Below are 15,719 nucleotides of genomic sequence, written 5' to 3'. Positions count from 1 at the left end.
GTTTGTCCCAGCAATGTTTGTCCCAGCAATGTTTGTCCCAGCAATGTGTACCTCAAAACTCTCCCAACATCAGTCCAATTGTGTCAGAATGCTGAATTTAATTTTAAGATTAGTGTATGTGACCAAAAGAAGGTATCGATACACAAATAAGCTCCTACATAAAGTCAGCATCTTTTCATTGTAAAGTCAGGAATGAGTCAGTTGCTGAGTCTCAACCCAGCCAAGAAGGCAGTCAGATACTCAGTTGTTAGAAAGATTTCAACTTCTGACCTACCAGAACAAGAACCTGGGATGAGCACATTCCAGTGGGAGTAATTGGGTATATGAATAAGAAGAGTTTGGAGGGATATGGGCCAAATGCTGGCAAATAGGACGAGATTAACTTCAAATATCTGGTAGGCATGAACGAGTTGGACCCTCTGTTTCCTTGCTGTACATCTCTATGAATCTAATCCACCTAGCCTGCACATTCCTAGACACTATGGGCAATTTAACACGGCCAATCCACCTAATCTGCATATCTTTGGACTCTGGGAGGAAACTGGAGCATCTGGAAGAAACCCATGCAGGCATGGGGAGAATGTGCAGACTGCAGTCACCCGAGGGTGGAATTGAACCCAGGGCCTTGGCGCTGTGAGGCAGCAGTGCTAACCTCTGTGCCATGGTGCCACCCCATATCAAGGATTAAATCCTTACATTTCTATTGCATTTCTTCTTGAAATTAGCAGATGTGGGACTGTTATATCTAGGAGTATGTTTTGTATGTCTTTTAATTATCCATAATTGATATATAGAAATAGTATTTAGAAGGTGAATGATGCTTCCAAGTGTTACCACAGAAAAGTTGACTGTCAAAGCCAGGCAGCTATAGGCTGGAAGGGTAGAAATTTTCTAATCAACCTGTTCAGGGATGTTATGATGCACCTTAGGAGCAGATGGTACTTGAACCCAGGCCTTCTGGCTCAGAGGTTTTTTTTCATTCACTAGATGAGGGCGTTGCTGGCTAGACCAGCATTTATTGCCCATCTCTAGTTGCCCAGAGGGCAGTTATGAGTCAACGACTTTGCTGTGCGTCTGGAGTCACATGTAGGCCAGACCAAGTAAGGATGGCAGTTTCCTTCGCTAAAGGGCATTAGTGAGCCCGATGGGTTTTTCCAATAATCGGTAATGGATTCACAGTCATCGTTAGACTCTTAATTCCAGATATTTATTGAATTCAAATTCCACCATCTGCTGTAGCAGGATTCAAACCCGGGTCCTCAGAACAATACCTGGGTCTCTGGATTAACACTAGGGTAATACCACTAGGCCATTGCCTCTCCTGTGTAAGGACCCTGCCATTGCATTCCAAGGGCCCTCAGGCTGGATGGGTGTAGCCAGTCATCAGCGATACCAGCTATGAAATTTGAATGAACCAATTATGAAGTTAAATGGAATTTTTTATTTCTTGAAACTTGCGTGGCTATGAAGTCAGTGACACATGATACTGTATGGAGTAAGTCAGAATTATTTAAAAGAGTAAAGCAATTTTTTGTAAGATGTGCAAATTGCATTAGAGTGGTACTGTTTCCATCTGTCTAACCATGTGCTGTAATGTATAATCAGCAAATAATATTTTGAGGACTTGGTTACACTTTGGATTTGTAAAAATCCGTTTCATCAGAACAGATTGAAGATCATAAACTGTTTCCTTCCACAGATGCTGCAATAACCTACTAAATGCTTAGAGCATTATTTCATTCCTGTTGCAAGTTATAGTGTCAGCAGTATTTTGCTTGATATTTGCAAATATAATGGTTAGATATGTACTCTCTTTGCAGTTCCCCACATTTCTGTTTTTAAATATTTGTTTCATTTTGTCTTGGGAACAAGTTGATGCAAAAGCAACAGCTTCAGCCTATGGGATGAAAAATCAGCGAACTGGTCGCTGTGCGTGATGACATTGCTTCATATAGGTTGCTGTAAAGAAAGAATCGTTGAGGAGACTCTGGGTGTTTGTTAGAGAATATACTGTAACGTGCAAGATAAACTATTTTGAATGAAAGGTTGGCAAGGAATGTGATTAATGAGATTTTGAACTGGAAATTATTTGCTGTTTGGAGTGGCTTTAATCTGATGTTGTGATCAGATAGCTCCTTCGCTGTACCCTTGATAGCTTATGTTAAGGATAGCATTTCCTACAGCTTTAATTTTCACAAATCAGGACAGGATTAGTTTGGCTTATAGCTCAGAAATCAACAAAAAAAAATGTAACCTTTATCAAAGAACTTTGAAACATCTCACAATCTCAAGGTCATTTTGTTCATACAATGTGGTGTATCAATAGACAAATACTTTTAATTTGAATACTTTAAACTTGTAACTTTAAAACCTTACCCTAACCCTATCATAAAAGTTATCGAAACTTTGCAACCAGAATTCATGCAAGCCTTTTCTTTGCTGCTGATATAATAACTAATTTTAGGAATGATGGGTTAATAGAAATTATCCCATAGAAGGAAGGAAAATTACTGAATTGGAACTGTTTTCATACTGTAATCAGTTGAGGACTGAGAGAGCTAATCTACCCACCTACTGTTACAGCATAATGTATTGAATGGAGAAATAAATACATGACATTGCTTCATTATAGGTTGCTATAAAGAAAGCATCTTTGGAGAGACTGGTTTGTTGGAGAATATACTGTAACTTGCAGGATAAATTATATTGAATGAGAGGTTGGGAAGGAATGTGATTAATGAGATTTTGGAAGTTATTTGCTATTTGGAGTGGGTTTAATCTGATATTGAGATCATGTGGGTCTAACTATGAACATAATAGGTTTTTGGAATTCTAGTGTGCATGCTACTACGGAGAATTTTAATTGACCCGGCTGCATGTTTAACTTGAAGATAATTAGAATAATTAACTTACTTCGAACAGTACAATTATATCTTTCAAGTAAGGCTTTTGTAAAGCTTAAAATTTGCAGAGTTTGGATTTAAATTATTTTCTGTGTTTTTGACTGCACGTGTTTCTAAATATCAGGGCTAAGTCAGCCAAGCTGATGTGCAGATTTTGCGTTTGACCTGAACGTCTTATCGGACGTTTTGGTGTTCAGCGATTTTATCTCCAACTTTTGAATTTTTGGACAAATATTATTCCAAACTTATCCAGTTAATATCTCTTTCCAATGATCAAGCTATTCTGACGTATAAGAGAGGCTTATTGGATAAATCCTGAAGCTATAAAAGTATGTTTATCGAAACAGTAAAGCTGTTCTGATCTGAAAAAGGTACAGTTTTCTGAAATTTGGCCATCTGTATAGCTAGAATTTAGATTGAATGTATTGTCAAGATAGATATTTAAGCTGAAATGTAGTCTATTTTATGTTACAAAAATAGGACCAAGTTTTTAAAGTTTTATACAACATTTTGGTGATAGTAACTAAGTTCTGATGAACTAAGAGCCATTATAAAAATGCCAAATAAACTGGGGTAATCTCATGTCATGAGGTTATACAATAGAGCATTCACTGGATATTTTACACTTTGGCAGAATGGCAATAAATGCAAATGTACATACATGGCTTATGGTAATATTTGAATAATCTGAGGTCTAAAGATCGACAAATTTTCCATCTTGTAACTTTAAATTTAATCTTTCAGGGATGCTGCTAGGCTAATACAGCTGACCTGACTTTCTAAAAAACCCAGAATGGGTGTGTTTTTGAAAGAGATTGTTTTTGCATAGTTGGAGCATTACAGTTTTGTATTGTTTGCTTAACTTCTTTTTCTGCCTTTTAAATACAGGAAATGCATAAATGCTGCTTATGTCTTACAGTGACTTATCAAGGCAGACACTCATTGTCTTTACTGATTTTCTGCAGATGCTTCATTTAAATAAATACTGAGCAGAATATTTTGTGAAGGCTACCTGGCTGGGTTTTAAAGTTGCAAATACTAAGATGTGTTACAGTGATATAAGCTTTGATATATTTTGACACTGCCTGTAATTTAAGTTCAAATCAAGGTGGTGTGTTTATGATGTTAGGCTGGCAGCTAGTCCAAATGTTTGATTGTTAGAGATTACAGGGAGCCCATGTTGTTTTACGAGGAAAAAGGTACAGAATACTCATTGTTGGAAACAATGGCAACAAACTGTTTAATAACAGCAGTTACTCTGAATGTCCAAGAAACATGTTGAAAAATATCAGGCTATAAACAGTCAATTTTTGAAACTGCCTATTTATTTTAAGATGCAAGAGAGCTGGGCTCTAAAGAATTACTAATCTACATTTCTACTTAGACATAAGGCTCATGTGAATAGCATTGCCAAGCACTTGGTTTCAGGAGGGAAAAGATTTTGAAGCTATCCCCGAAAGCTATCAAATGGTCTGCCAGTTTCTGAGAGTGAGAAAGAGATAACAGTTAGACATAATAGTTTACTCGTCATGGGGGTCTTTACCCAGAGGAAGAATTCTCCAGAAAAACCCATGGCGTGAAAGACTGTGGAATTAAGTTTCCAGGCTGGGAAAGCAAATGACGGGAAGAAAGGCCTCAGGAACTAAGAATTACTTTGGAGTGATTTCAAGAGAATGGAATGCCTTCTAAAGAACAGTGTAATATATAACTGAAGTATTTTTGGTTGTGCTAACATTAAAAAAAGGAGTATTCCACATAAATCAGCAAAAAAGTGCTTAGTTAATCGAATTATAAATCTTGGTTACAATAAATGTTTGAAGCATAAAGCCTTGTTATTCTTCTAGCAATTAATTGGAATTACATATTTATTTTTAAAATCTATTTGTCTTCGCTGAGATCATAAAAAAAACTTCTTGCTCATCATAGTGTCATTTATGGCACAGGAGGAGACTGTTTTGCCCATTTGAGTGAATGCTAGCTTCCCCAGAGAAATCCAGTCAATCCCACTCTGCTTTTATTTTCTTCTGCGTTATTAGGCAATCCACTGTCCAATCTTTCTTGGTTCCTTACTATAGCACAATATGTTCTCTTTTGATCATCTTGTATTTTTAATTTTAAAGGGAAAGCTTTGGCAAAATTGATTCCATGGTTAACTTTTGCTATATTAGGTTGCTGCAAAAGCTTTTCAAGGTTACTTTTGTCAAGCATGTAGTGTAACCTGTAAACTAATAGCAGTTTCTGTTTGAGCCCAGTTAATGTTATGATTCTGAAACTATCATTATGCTAATATGGATTAATACAGTAATATCTATTATTGCACAGATGTAGGGAAATAAGTAGCTAGCAATGTACAAAATTGGATTCTGTTCAGCTTTCATATTTTTAGGTGAGCTCAGTAAAATGTGTTCTTTCGATATTATTTGGATGGCTAAGGTGTGACTGAATTTGTGTACCAGAGTCAATGCAAAATGACTTGAGTTCCAATGCAGGTACCATAAAAATCCATTTTCATGGCACACCCAAAGTGCACAAAGTTAAATTCTACCAATGCTGTAGATTAAGTTAAGTTTAAGAGAAAGCTAATGTCAGTAAAAGGGTCTATGGAACTCTGTAAACATTCAGTTGGTTCCTTAAAATAATTCAGGGGCAGAAACCTTATTTCTGTCTCCAATCTGTGAAATACAAGCAAAACGTCGGAGAAACTGAGGAGGTCTGGTAGAATTTGCAGAGAGAAGCAGAGGAAATGTTTCAAATCCAATGACCTTTCTTCCAAACAGAGATTTTATATTCCAATTTCGGAGTATTCTGTAGAAAAGTTGTATTAGGACTCAAAATGTTAACTTTGTTACATTCTCCAGGAATGCTGTCAGCTGAGTTTCTCCAGCATTTTCTGTTTTTATTTCTGATCTTCCAGTATCCACAGTCCTTTGCTTTTATTCTGATCTATATGTGACTCTAATCCCATACCAAAGTGATGTCTCGCTGCCCTAAGAAATGACCAAGCGGGTCACTTAGTTGTATTCAGATCACTCCAAAGAATAATGTGTGCTTGCACTGTTTATTTGAGGTCCGCCCCCACCTTCAAGTAGTAACTAGGAACAGGCAATTGTACTGGTCTTGGTTATGACTGCCTCATCCTGAGAATTAATAGTATCAAAAAATTGAGAAGCATGAGCTGTTATAATTAACCTTCACATCTTTTATCTTAAAAATTGTTTAATATTAATAATTTTATGATTACCATGAACTTTTACCATTTTGCTGACCTTAAGTTGTATAGTTGAGGTTTTGAAATGTAAAGGCTTTCAAATTCATTCTGATTTTTCTTGCTAAAAGCAGGGTGTGGTAGGATTTTATATTTAACTACACCTATCTGGTGTACTGGCACATTTATTCAGTAAAAATAGTTCTGCGTTTGTCATGAGAGTAGAACTTGTGATAATACTGAAATACGTTTGCTGCAAAGTTTAAAATAGGAGAGAAACATGGCATCTAATTGTGATTTTTGTTTTCTTTTCACAACAGAATTATACCCAATATATTCCTCTTTCTATATATGATCTTCAGACTTGGATGGGAAGCCCCTCAATATTTGTGTATGACTGCTCGAATGCTGGAATCATAGTGAAGTCATTTAAGCAGTTTGCATTGCAGAGGGAACAGGAGTTGGAGGTATGTATGCTTTTCTCATGGTCATCCAACAAAAGTACAATATGCTCTGTTCACTGTAAAAGAGAAAAAAATTGTTTTGACTTCAAACGTGTGGAAAGAAAATTGCAATATGAAGTCAGAATTTATTCTCACCTGTGTGCCATTGTTTTGAATTGTAGTAATTTTACTGATAATAAACAACAAAGTTGATGCAATTCTTTACTGTTGAGTCATGAGCTACAATTGACATTTGTTGAATCTGTCAAGATGTTTAAACTTGCTTTCATTTTTCATATCATTTTTCCACATCAAAACAAATTCAGAAATTGAATCTGAGGCTAGAAGCCAGGATAAATACAAAGAACAACAGATTTTTTTGTTATATTTTGAGCATTGCTTAAATTCCATGAAAGCTATCAAGAGACTAAGATGATTAATCCAAAATACAGCTGATCATAATTTACACAACTCATAAATATTTCTGAAGAAGGGTCCAGACCCAAAACGTCAGCTTTCCTGCTCCTCTGATGCTGCTTGGCCTGCTCTGTTCATACACCTTGTTATCTCAGATTCTCCAGCATTGGCAGTTCCTACTATCTCTCATGAATATGTTTTATTGACTTTTCATGGCAGTTCCAAAAATAAGGTGGTGTAAGGACTACTTTTCAGTCATGGTGTCCATGAATTGGGTTAGAATGATGTGTAAGAATCGGTATTACATGGTCACATCACCCTATTATAGTATGTGTTGGTAGTTTTATGCTTCCTATTACGTAGCGTGAGCGGTATTTGAGAACTATTGTGCTCCACTGTTTTAGCATTTATGAGCTTTTGAGTTTTTGATTAAAATTAATTTGTACAAATTATCTTCCTAGTTTTTTTTGCTCATGTTCACTTGCATCAGTGTTGGAGCTTGCATTAATTTGGAGGTCAGGTACATAGATTTAGACTTCAGGGTGAGAATTTAAGATCAAAGAATTTCCAGACCTATAGTTAGTGTAGTTAAGTGTGCATGGTTGAGGGCTTAACCAGAGTCAGTGTGGGTAAGGTTCCTTTGGGTGAGTTTAAATTTAAACTGAGCGTGGAATACAAGAGGCTAGTCTGGAGAAGTTATGTTTAGTGATAAAGTTGTTTAAATGTGAAAACACGGGTGATACAATGGAGGTTAACAAGTCTACATGTGGAATTTGATCCCATGTCAGCAGATGAGAAAAGGGGATGACCTAGATGCAACCTTAGCGGGTAGTCCAGAAACAACAATGCTGCGGTAGGAAAGGAAGCTGTTGCAATGTTCTAGTTACACTTGGGTAGGTCAAACCCAGTGAAGGTGGTTGCAGTGAGCTGGTCAATGCAAAAAAAAATCAGAGGAGACTAATATGGTTGACTTGTGTTAAATGTGACAAAGTGCACATACTTATTGTGACTGTGATTGCAAGTATTTGGGTATAGTAGCAGAGATACACAACTGATTAGACAGATTGCATCAGCTCCTTTCGATGATGGATACAGATTTGAGAGGCAGAAACAACTTCATCAACTCTGGATCTAAAATATAACAGTGATTGGTTCTTTTCATCTTAACATGGATACTACCTTTCATGAGTTATTTTTAATTACAGGCAGATTGATTGTATTAGCTTAGTTTAAGTTTGACGTTAAGATTGTGCCACATGAATACAAGATCTTTGGCATATTTCGAGTGTTTGTATGGGAAATAGCATTTGTACTTCTAGCTGCTACTCTAGGGGAGGAGGAATGCTGATTTTATTTATGCTGTTGCATTCCTTTGTGCTTTGTGTTTCTTTACTGTGCTGATTAACACCAGTTAATCAGACTGCTGTAAGAGATGGGTTGAAAGGAACTCTTAAAGGAGAAGGTAGAAGGTCCTTTGAGGAACTCCTAACCATCATAGCTCTATCTAAAGCTGTTGGAAAGGTATAACTATTTTTTATAGAATTAGTGTTTGAGATGATTGAGATTGTCCCAAAACTCAAGGGAGCTAATTATTAAAGGTGGTCATGAATTCAATGCTTCAGTGATCTTACAATTTTATTTTTCTTTGAGATCATTTGCAGTGGATCAGTAACTATTCTTCACACAAGTCTCCTCATTTTTCCCACCTGACCCTCTACCCCCATCATCACTGATATTGTTTTCTGTGAATGAGTTTGTGCTAGCAGATTCTCCCTTTTGTATAATGTTGCTTTTTTTCAAAAAAACCCGATGATTCTTAAAGAAACAAAGCTATCATATTAAGATGATGGGAGATAAGCTGATAGTTTTTATAAAGTTTGAGGTACACCCTCTCTACACCCCAACACCCCTACACACAGCCCCCCCCGCACGCCCCCCACAAAAAAAAATCCTTATCACTTCATTATGGTTTCGTTCATTATTAATATTACTGACCCTGGAAGCTAAAAAAGAAACAAATTCTCATTCATTAGGAAATAGGGCATATTTAATTAATACATTATATTTCTTTCATTAAAAGCTTAACTAAACTCATTGTAAGTGCTTCTCCCAAAATTGTATGATTTTCATGAGCAAAGTAGAGTTTTGAATTTTAAGTTTAATTGGCACTCTTGTTAAGCTATTATTTGCACTCTGAGCTATTTTCAATAGTTTTTCATTTGCTGGAAAGGCGTTTAGAACCCATGAGGTTGTGTAACAGACGTGACAAATGCAAGTTGTCTCTCTCTGCTGTGTTAGGTTGATATGGATAATGTAATTGAAATCTGTTCTGTACTGTGCAGTGAAAATAAGGAATTAGTATTGCCTGCAAATGAGTTGCAGTAGAAATAATGGGCTTTAATAATTAAGATGCTGAGCATTGCTTAAATCTTAAGCTGGTAGTTAAGTGCAACAGTGAGGGGCACTGTACTATTAGAGGTGTCATCTTTTGCATGAGACTCTTAAGTTGTTTTTACTCTGCACTTGGACGAAATAATTCAATGAAGAGGAGTTCAGAGCACCAGCTGAAAAACGTTTATTGGTCAAATAGTTCAAATTTACTTCATTGGCTGTAATTGCTATTCCCCAGGGTTTTGAAATCTGTTTTGTTGTAAATTGAACAGAGATTTGATTCAAACTTACCACAGTAAGTTTTGGATAAGTCAGATTTTCTTTTGGTGCTCTAGGTGTGAATCCTAGATGATAAATTATTCATGAAGTTCCTTAAACTTTTTACATGGCGTACAGCCAACATCAAGAATACATGTCAATCAGTTCTGCTACACAATCCTTACCCAATAGGTAAGAGAGTGCCCTTTTGACCAATTAGATGGGAAATCAGATTACAATATTACAAGTTCAACACTTGGTATATATGGTTAAGTTAAGCTAACCTATCTCATGGAAAACCACAAATAGGGAAAACACAAATCATACTTCTAACTAGATACAAAGATGGGAGAAATTTAGATAGAAAGTTTAGGGATGAATTTGGAAGGCCTGATTGCATTTTGTTGTGGACCCATGTATTTGTACTAAAAGTCTGTATTTTAATAATATTGATTTTCCATTCTGTTTGAAACCCAATACATAAAGGGCCTTTCCTTTCGCATACAGGTTTGATCCACCACTGGAATTATATTATTTCAGTAGTCTCATATTAAGCAGCTGTTCCTGTCTGGAAACAGAATGTATTTGATCAATATTCATTCATTGTGTGTTTGGTTCAACAGGAGTCCTCATGATTTCCACTGAGAAGTGGCTGAAACAATGAATATTTCATAGAATATTTTTCTGTAAATAAAATGCAGAAAAAATGGATTCTTCTTCAAAGCCTGATACCTCTGCTAGCTTCCAGAATTGCCTGTGAAGCTGAAGAGCCACAACTTGGCTCTGTAGAGTGCAGTAAGGTCTGCCCAATTAAGTAAACTTATTTCTTCATTACTATTTGCCTTGCGTAGGAAATATCAGCTTGTTTGCTATGGGTACAGAGTGCACAGTAGGATTCCACGGTCCAGTGACAGCAAAAACACATCTGTGTTTTAGCTAAATAAACATTGCAAGAAAATATGGTAAGATCAATGAAATAGAGAACATTGCAATACCATATTTACTTTACAATGAATTCTCTGCATTGTCTTCCTATCTATATTACAGATATATACCAAGGTTTTTTTCTGCAATTAATGGTTCAATATGAATGTATTAATGTGGAGTTAACTGTGATTTAATAGTAGCACTCTGGGTGAAAAAGCTCAGGTTTCAAGCACCAGTTCAGTCTGGCACTTCTCTGCAATATTGAAGGGCATTCAGATGTTGCACTTCTCTGATGTGAAATTTATTCAAGACCCTGATTGCCTCGACAGGTGGATATAAGTTATTCTCTGACATTATTTAGAAAAGGCCAGATGCAAGCTCACCATGTCTTAAGCAACATTTATCTGTCAGACATCACAAGATTTGCTCATTTATTTTTACTGTATCTAGGAGATTGCTGTGTACAATTTAACTTCCGTATTTCCCAGGTTGCAATAGTGGCTACTCTTAAAATTTTAAAAAAAAATTGGCTCTGAGGAACTTTGTAACTTGCTGAGGTTGTGACAGGCATTATGCAAATGAATGTCTTTCTTTAATCCCACCAAGTCCAGTTTTATTTAACTGGCCATTGGGGAGGTTAAAGGACTCGGAGGCATCGAGGGGTAAAAAAGCTCCCTTTTGCAAAATTTTGTAAGCTCTAAGGCAGCAATGCACAATTGACAGTGGGGTATACCAGCAATGCAAATATGCATCAAGTTAGTGGTTTAAAACTTAAAGATGTCTTAATGCCAATTATAACAATGAATAATCCAAATTGCAAGTGTGACTGTGACTTTTTTTTTGCCTTGTATGTGCGATGAGAATACAAAATACTGCAAAATTCTTTCTGGTCTAAAGTTGCAGGCATTATATCAAGATCAAATAGGAAAGGTGTTATGACAACAACTTGCAGCACCTGTAATATAAAGCAAGGTGTTTCACAAGAGCTTTACACGGCACAGTGCACTTTGACAGAAAGCTACACAGGAAAGATTTTGGCAAAGATGACCAGAGGCCTGTGGTAGTTTTTACGGAGCATCTTAAAGGAGGAGTAAGAGGTTGGGGAGGTCTAGAGATGAAATTTCAGAGCTAAGGCTCAGTCATCTTGAGGGCATGGCTACCAGTGATGGAGCAAATAAAATTAGGAATACTCAAGAGACCGGAGACGAACATAGATATCTGAAGGCTGTGGGGTTGGCAGGGATTCCAGATATAGTGATACCATTGGAAGATGTGAAGACAAAGATGAGAATTTTAAAATCAAAGGCACCATTACATTAGCAGGTGATGCATGAATGACCTTTATGTTTGTTACTTTTTTCTTTTACTGAAAAAGTTGGGTAGTAAATGTATGAACAATACATAAATCGGGTTAAGCAGTTTGGTGCCTGATCTGTAAATATACATCACGTTTTGAGCTATAAATGCATTTATCATTTTAGGGGTATATTGTTTTGGGATCTTTTCTGATTCGCAGTTAAAATGTTGATATCTGGGAACTTTGATGCACTGCACTGCTTCATATCTGTGTTGAACACTGACTAATTGATATATAGTCCTAAGGACATTGAACATCCCTGTGCCTGCATCAGAGCAGATTAGACAGTAGGGCAGAGGGTAACTTTTTACTGAATCATTTATATGAAATTCAAAAAAAGCCATCAGAGGTAAACGGCCTGTCAAGCTCAATCTCAAATTAAGTTGCTCACTTCTGTTTCTGACTATTTATGGAACTGGATTTCAAAAAATGCTAATGTCACAAAATAAAGATCGCACGCTGACCTCAGTGGTTTCCTGAGCATCATTGTGCTGTCAGAAGTTAGATACCACAGTGATTCTCTCACTGTCTTTCTTTCCAGCATGTGCAGTCGTACTATAACATTTCGCAACATAAGTAAGGCTGAACTGTACTTGTCAGTTTGTAGAAGAAGCTCTTAAATGTTCTATGTCCTAACCACTTGCATGTATGTAGGTTTGGTCGTGAATTCTGTTCATAGTGATGTGTGTAATCATCACTTTTTTAAATCGATGTATGTAGACTTTGTCCCATAAACAGTTGGTGGTAAATTGTTTTGCGTAACAATAACTGTTGTGATTTTGACCTGGTTAATACAGCGTAAGTTTTCTTGAAATGGTTTGTATCATTACATTTGACTGGTTTTGCTTTGCAATTTTCTTATAGTCACATTGTCTGGCCTTTCTTCCTCTCAACTTCTCTTGCAGGTGATGTTTCAGAAAATGAATTATTTTCTTTCGGCATTACATACTTTAGTAGTACTGATATAGTTACTATTTTAGTTGTGTAGCTGAAAGTGTTTTCGAGATACACCCTGTAAGCCAAAGACAAGTGCAATTTTCAAGCCAGCAAGCGTGTGACTCTTGATTGTTGCCTGCTAATGCCTGTTAGAAAATGATGCATGGCTGTTTGTGAAGGGTAGGATCACACTTGGCTCTGATAACTCTCATGCCTGAGGGAGCTTTTCAATCCTACCTAGGTTTTACAATGAAGAATGGTCAGGTAAGTGAAGTACTGAAAGACCGATGACACCTTTAGAACCTAGCAATATCCTGAGAAAAAGGAGGAAATAAATGAATTCTTCAGACACTTGGATAAGAAGCTCTCTGTGAATACTGAATAAAGAACCATGTTGCTCTAATATCTATACCAATGTTTCTGACCAACTAACTTAATACAAGCAGTGGAAAGTTACTTTAACTAATGTTGAAAATTACCAGAGATCCTTGCTACAAGTCAATCTGGCATACAAGATGGCTTCTTTATATCACACAGTCATGCTTTTTACCCTCTGTACAATCCAATGCCCCCTTTTCAGCCAGAATGCGTATCTAACTTCATTAGTGGTCAGCCTCAAGTTTTCACTCCATAAATGAATATTTTACCCAACATGGTGAATGACAAAGATGGTGACCACCTGCAGCTGTGCAAATAGTGCCTTTTTATACTGGGCATACAGGTTGACTCCCACTTTTGGTATTTTCAAGGTTTTCTAAATTAACTGAAGCACCGGTATCTGTAGTATATAATCTCTCTACTTCCCATTAGTGCTCATAGCTAATTGTGTATTGCATGATAAATGTACCTCTGTGAAAATGACTCCTTGCCATTGCCTTTTAATGTTAGATTAATACATTGTTTGAAAATGATATTTGTGATTATTATCTTCTGTGATTAGTGAATCAAACTGAAATGATACTTCGATCATTAAAAACGCTCTTCTTGTCAATTTTACAATGGAAGATCTTGGTAAAACCATTCAGTTCTATTTATTTCTTCTGCAAGAGTTTTAAGCAATGGTCTTAATTTTTCAGGTTGCAGCTATCAATCCAAATCATCCACTTGCACAGATGCCTTTGCCACCATCAATGAAGAACTGTATCCAGCTGGCTGCCTGTGAGGCCACTGAACTTCTGCCCATGAATCCGGATTTACCAGCAGATCTTTTCACTTCCTGCCTTACTACACCTATCAAAATAGCATTGCGCTGGTGAGTTCAGCTTTACGTAATGATGCTTTTTTTTGGGTTCAGTAGAACATGTCATTTTTATGTGTTGGAGAAATGCACAATGTGCATTGGCTGCTGCAGTCTCCAGATCTTGCAGGCATGATCATTCAGGATTTGTCCAATGGAGAGTACTAATGGTAGGTGTCAGAAATCCAAGAAGCTATGTTGACGACCTTTTAATGGAAAATGGGAGACAGTGACAAGGCCAGCATTTATCACATTTGAAAGACTCTTCTGCATCTGTGACACATGAATCAGAATAAGCATGTACTTGATTCTTTTCATGGCTAATTTTTCTTGGAAGAGTTAGCTAACCTGTTGCCAAAGGGTGTAGCTTGAGGGTCTCCACTTTACATCATGCATAGCTGGCCTGGAGGCTCTTTCATGCTTACTACCTGTCATACGCAGTCAACATTTTTGGCTGTGTTATTAATGTGCATTCTACAGCCATCAAGTCCTGAAGTGGGTCTTGAACAACGGCCTGGGTAAAGACGCCACCATTGCGTCACTAGACTGCTCAACATACGTTACTGATTCTGAATTGCTTCTGAGAAAGTGGTGGTGAGCTCCCTTCTTGAACCAGTGCAGTTTTTATGGTGTAAGTAAATGTTAAGTCATATACTTTTTTTAATGTAATTTAATGCAATGGAGTGCCTTGTCAAGCAGAGAGAGCATTGAGATCCAGACCAGGTAAGGACACGAATGAACCAGAATTTTTTTTTAAAAACGCCAATCCAGTATTTTAATGGTCACTTACTAATTTTTATTCCAGATTTGCTTAATTAATTAATTAAATTTAAATTCCACAATTGCTTTGTTGAGGTCACATCTATGGATCGTTAATTCTTTAAGATTGCTAGTCCACTAACATAATAATTATACTGCTGTTCGACGTGCGACTGCAGGATGAGAAAATTTTTGAAGGGTCGTTGGCATGAAATGTTATCTCTGTTTCTCTCTCCACAGATAGCAAGTCTGGTCCTAAACATTCCTAACTTTTTTTAAATTTTGGATCTCCAACATCTGCCGTATTTTGCTATTATTATTGGGTATTATTGGGTATAGGTTCAGCTCTATTTGCTGAGTTACTGATAAGGGAGCATCAATTAAAATTGTTAAAAGGCAAGTGAGGGGAATAGTTCTTAGGCATTCGTGATGGAGCATGGAATGCTTTACATGGGAGTGGTTGAGGCAGGGGCCGTTTCATATCAAAGAAAAATGGCAGAGAAGTAGTTGAAGAGTTGAAAAATGTAGAGCTATAGGGAGAAAATGGGTCATTGTGATCAATTTTGGATTGTTGTAGGAAAGGCATTCCTTCCTTTTGAAGGAATGACTGCTTTCTGTATAGTAAACCACTATGGCTATATGCACCATAAGTTAAAATGCTTGCAGTTTTACTGCATAAATAAAATCATTGCAATAATAAATTTATACATTAGTATAGATCAAAGGTTCTAACAGTATTTTGTGATGGTATTAGATGCAGGCATTGTAATTATCAGCAGTAGTGCCTTTGGCAACTGAAATTCTCTGCCACCCCATGAGAGCACAAGTAATTATTTAAAATTGCAATCTCATAGGAAACCTTAGACATTACTGGTGTTAACAGTTG

General features: G+C 36.7%; 1 protein-coding gene across 1 annotated transcript in view; it reads left to right on the top strand.

Moving 5' to 3' along the window:
- The window catches only part of rptor (regulatory associated protein of MTOR, complex 1), a 362,931-nt gene that overhangs the window by 99,136 nt on the left and 248,076 nt on the right, over window positions 1-15,719 (top strand). Inside the window, exons 5-6 of the mRNA XM_048611098.1 lie at window positions 6,429-6,575; window positions 13,914-14,089. Coding sequence (XP_048467055.1) covers window positions 6,429-6,575; window positions 13,914-14,089 — 323 coding nt within the window. The remainder of the gene's footprint in view (window positions 1-6,428; window positions 6,576-13,913; window positions 14,090-15,719) is intronic.

This window comes from Rhincodon typus, chromosome 23 (assembly GCF_021869965.1).
Source record: "Rhincodon typus isolate 14 chromosome 23, sRhiTyp1.1, whole genome shotgun sequence".
Taxonomy (NCBI): domain Eukaryota; kingdom Metazoa; phylum Chordata; class Chondrichthyes; order Orectolobiformes; family Rhincodontidae; genus Rhincodon; species Rhincodon typus.
Note: the sequence above shows the minus strand (reverse complement) of the source record. Positions and strands in the feature narration are given on the sequence as shown.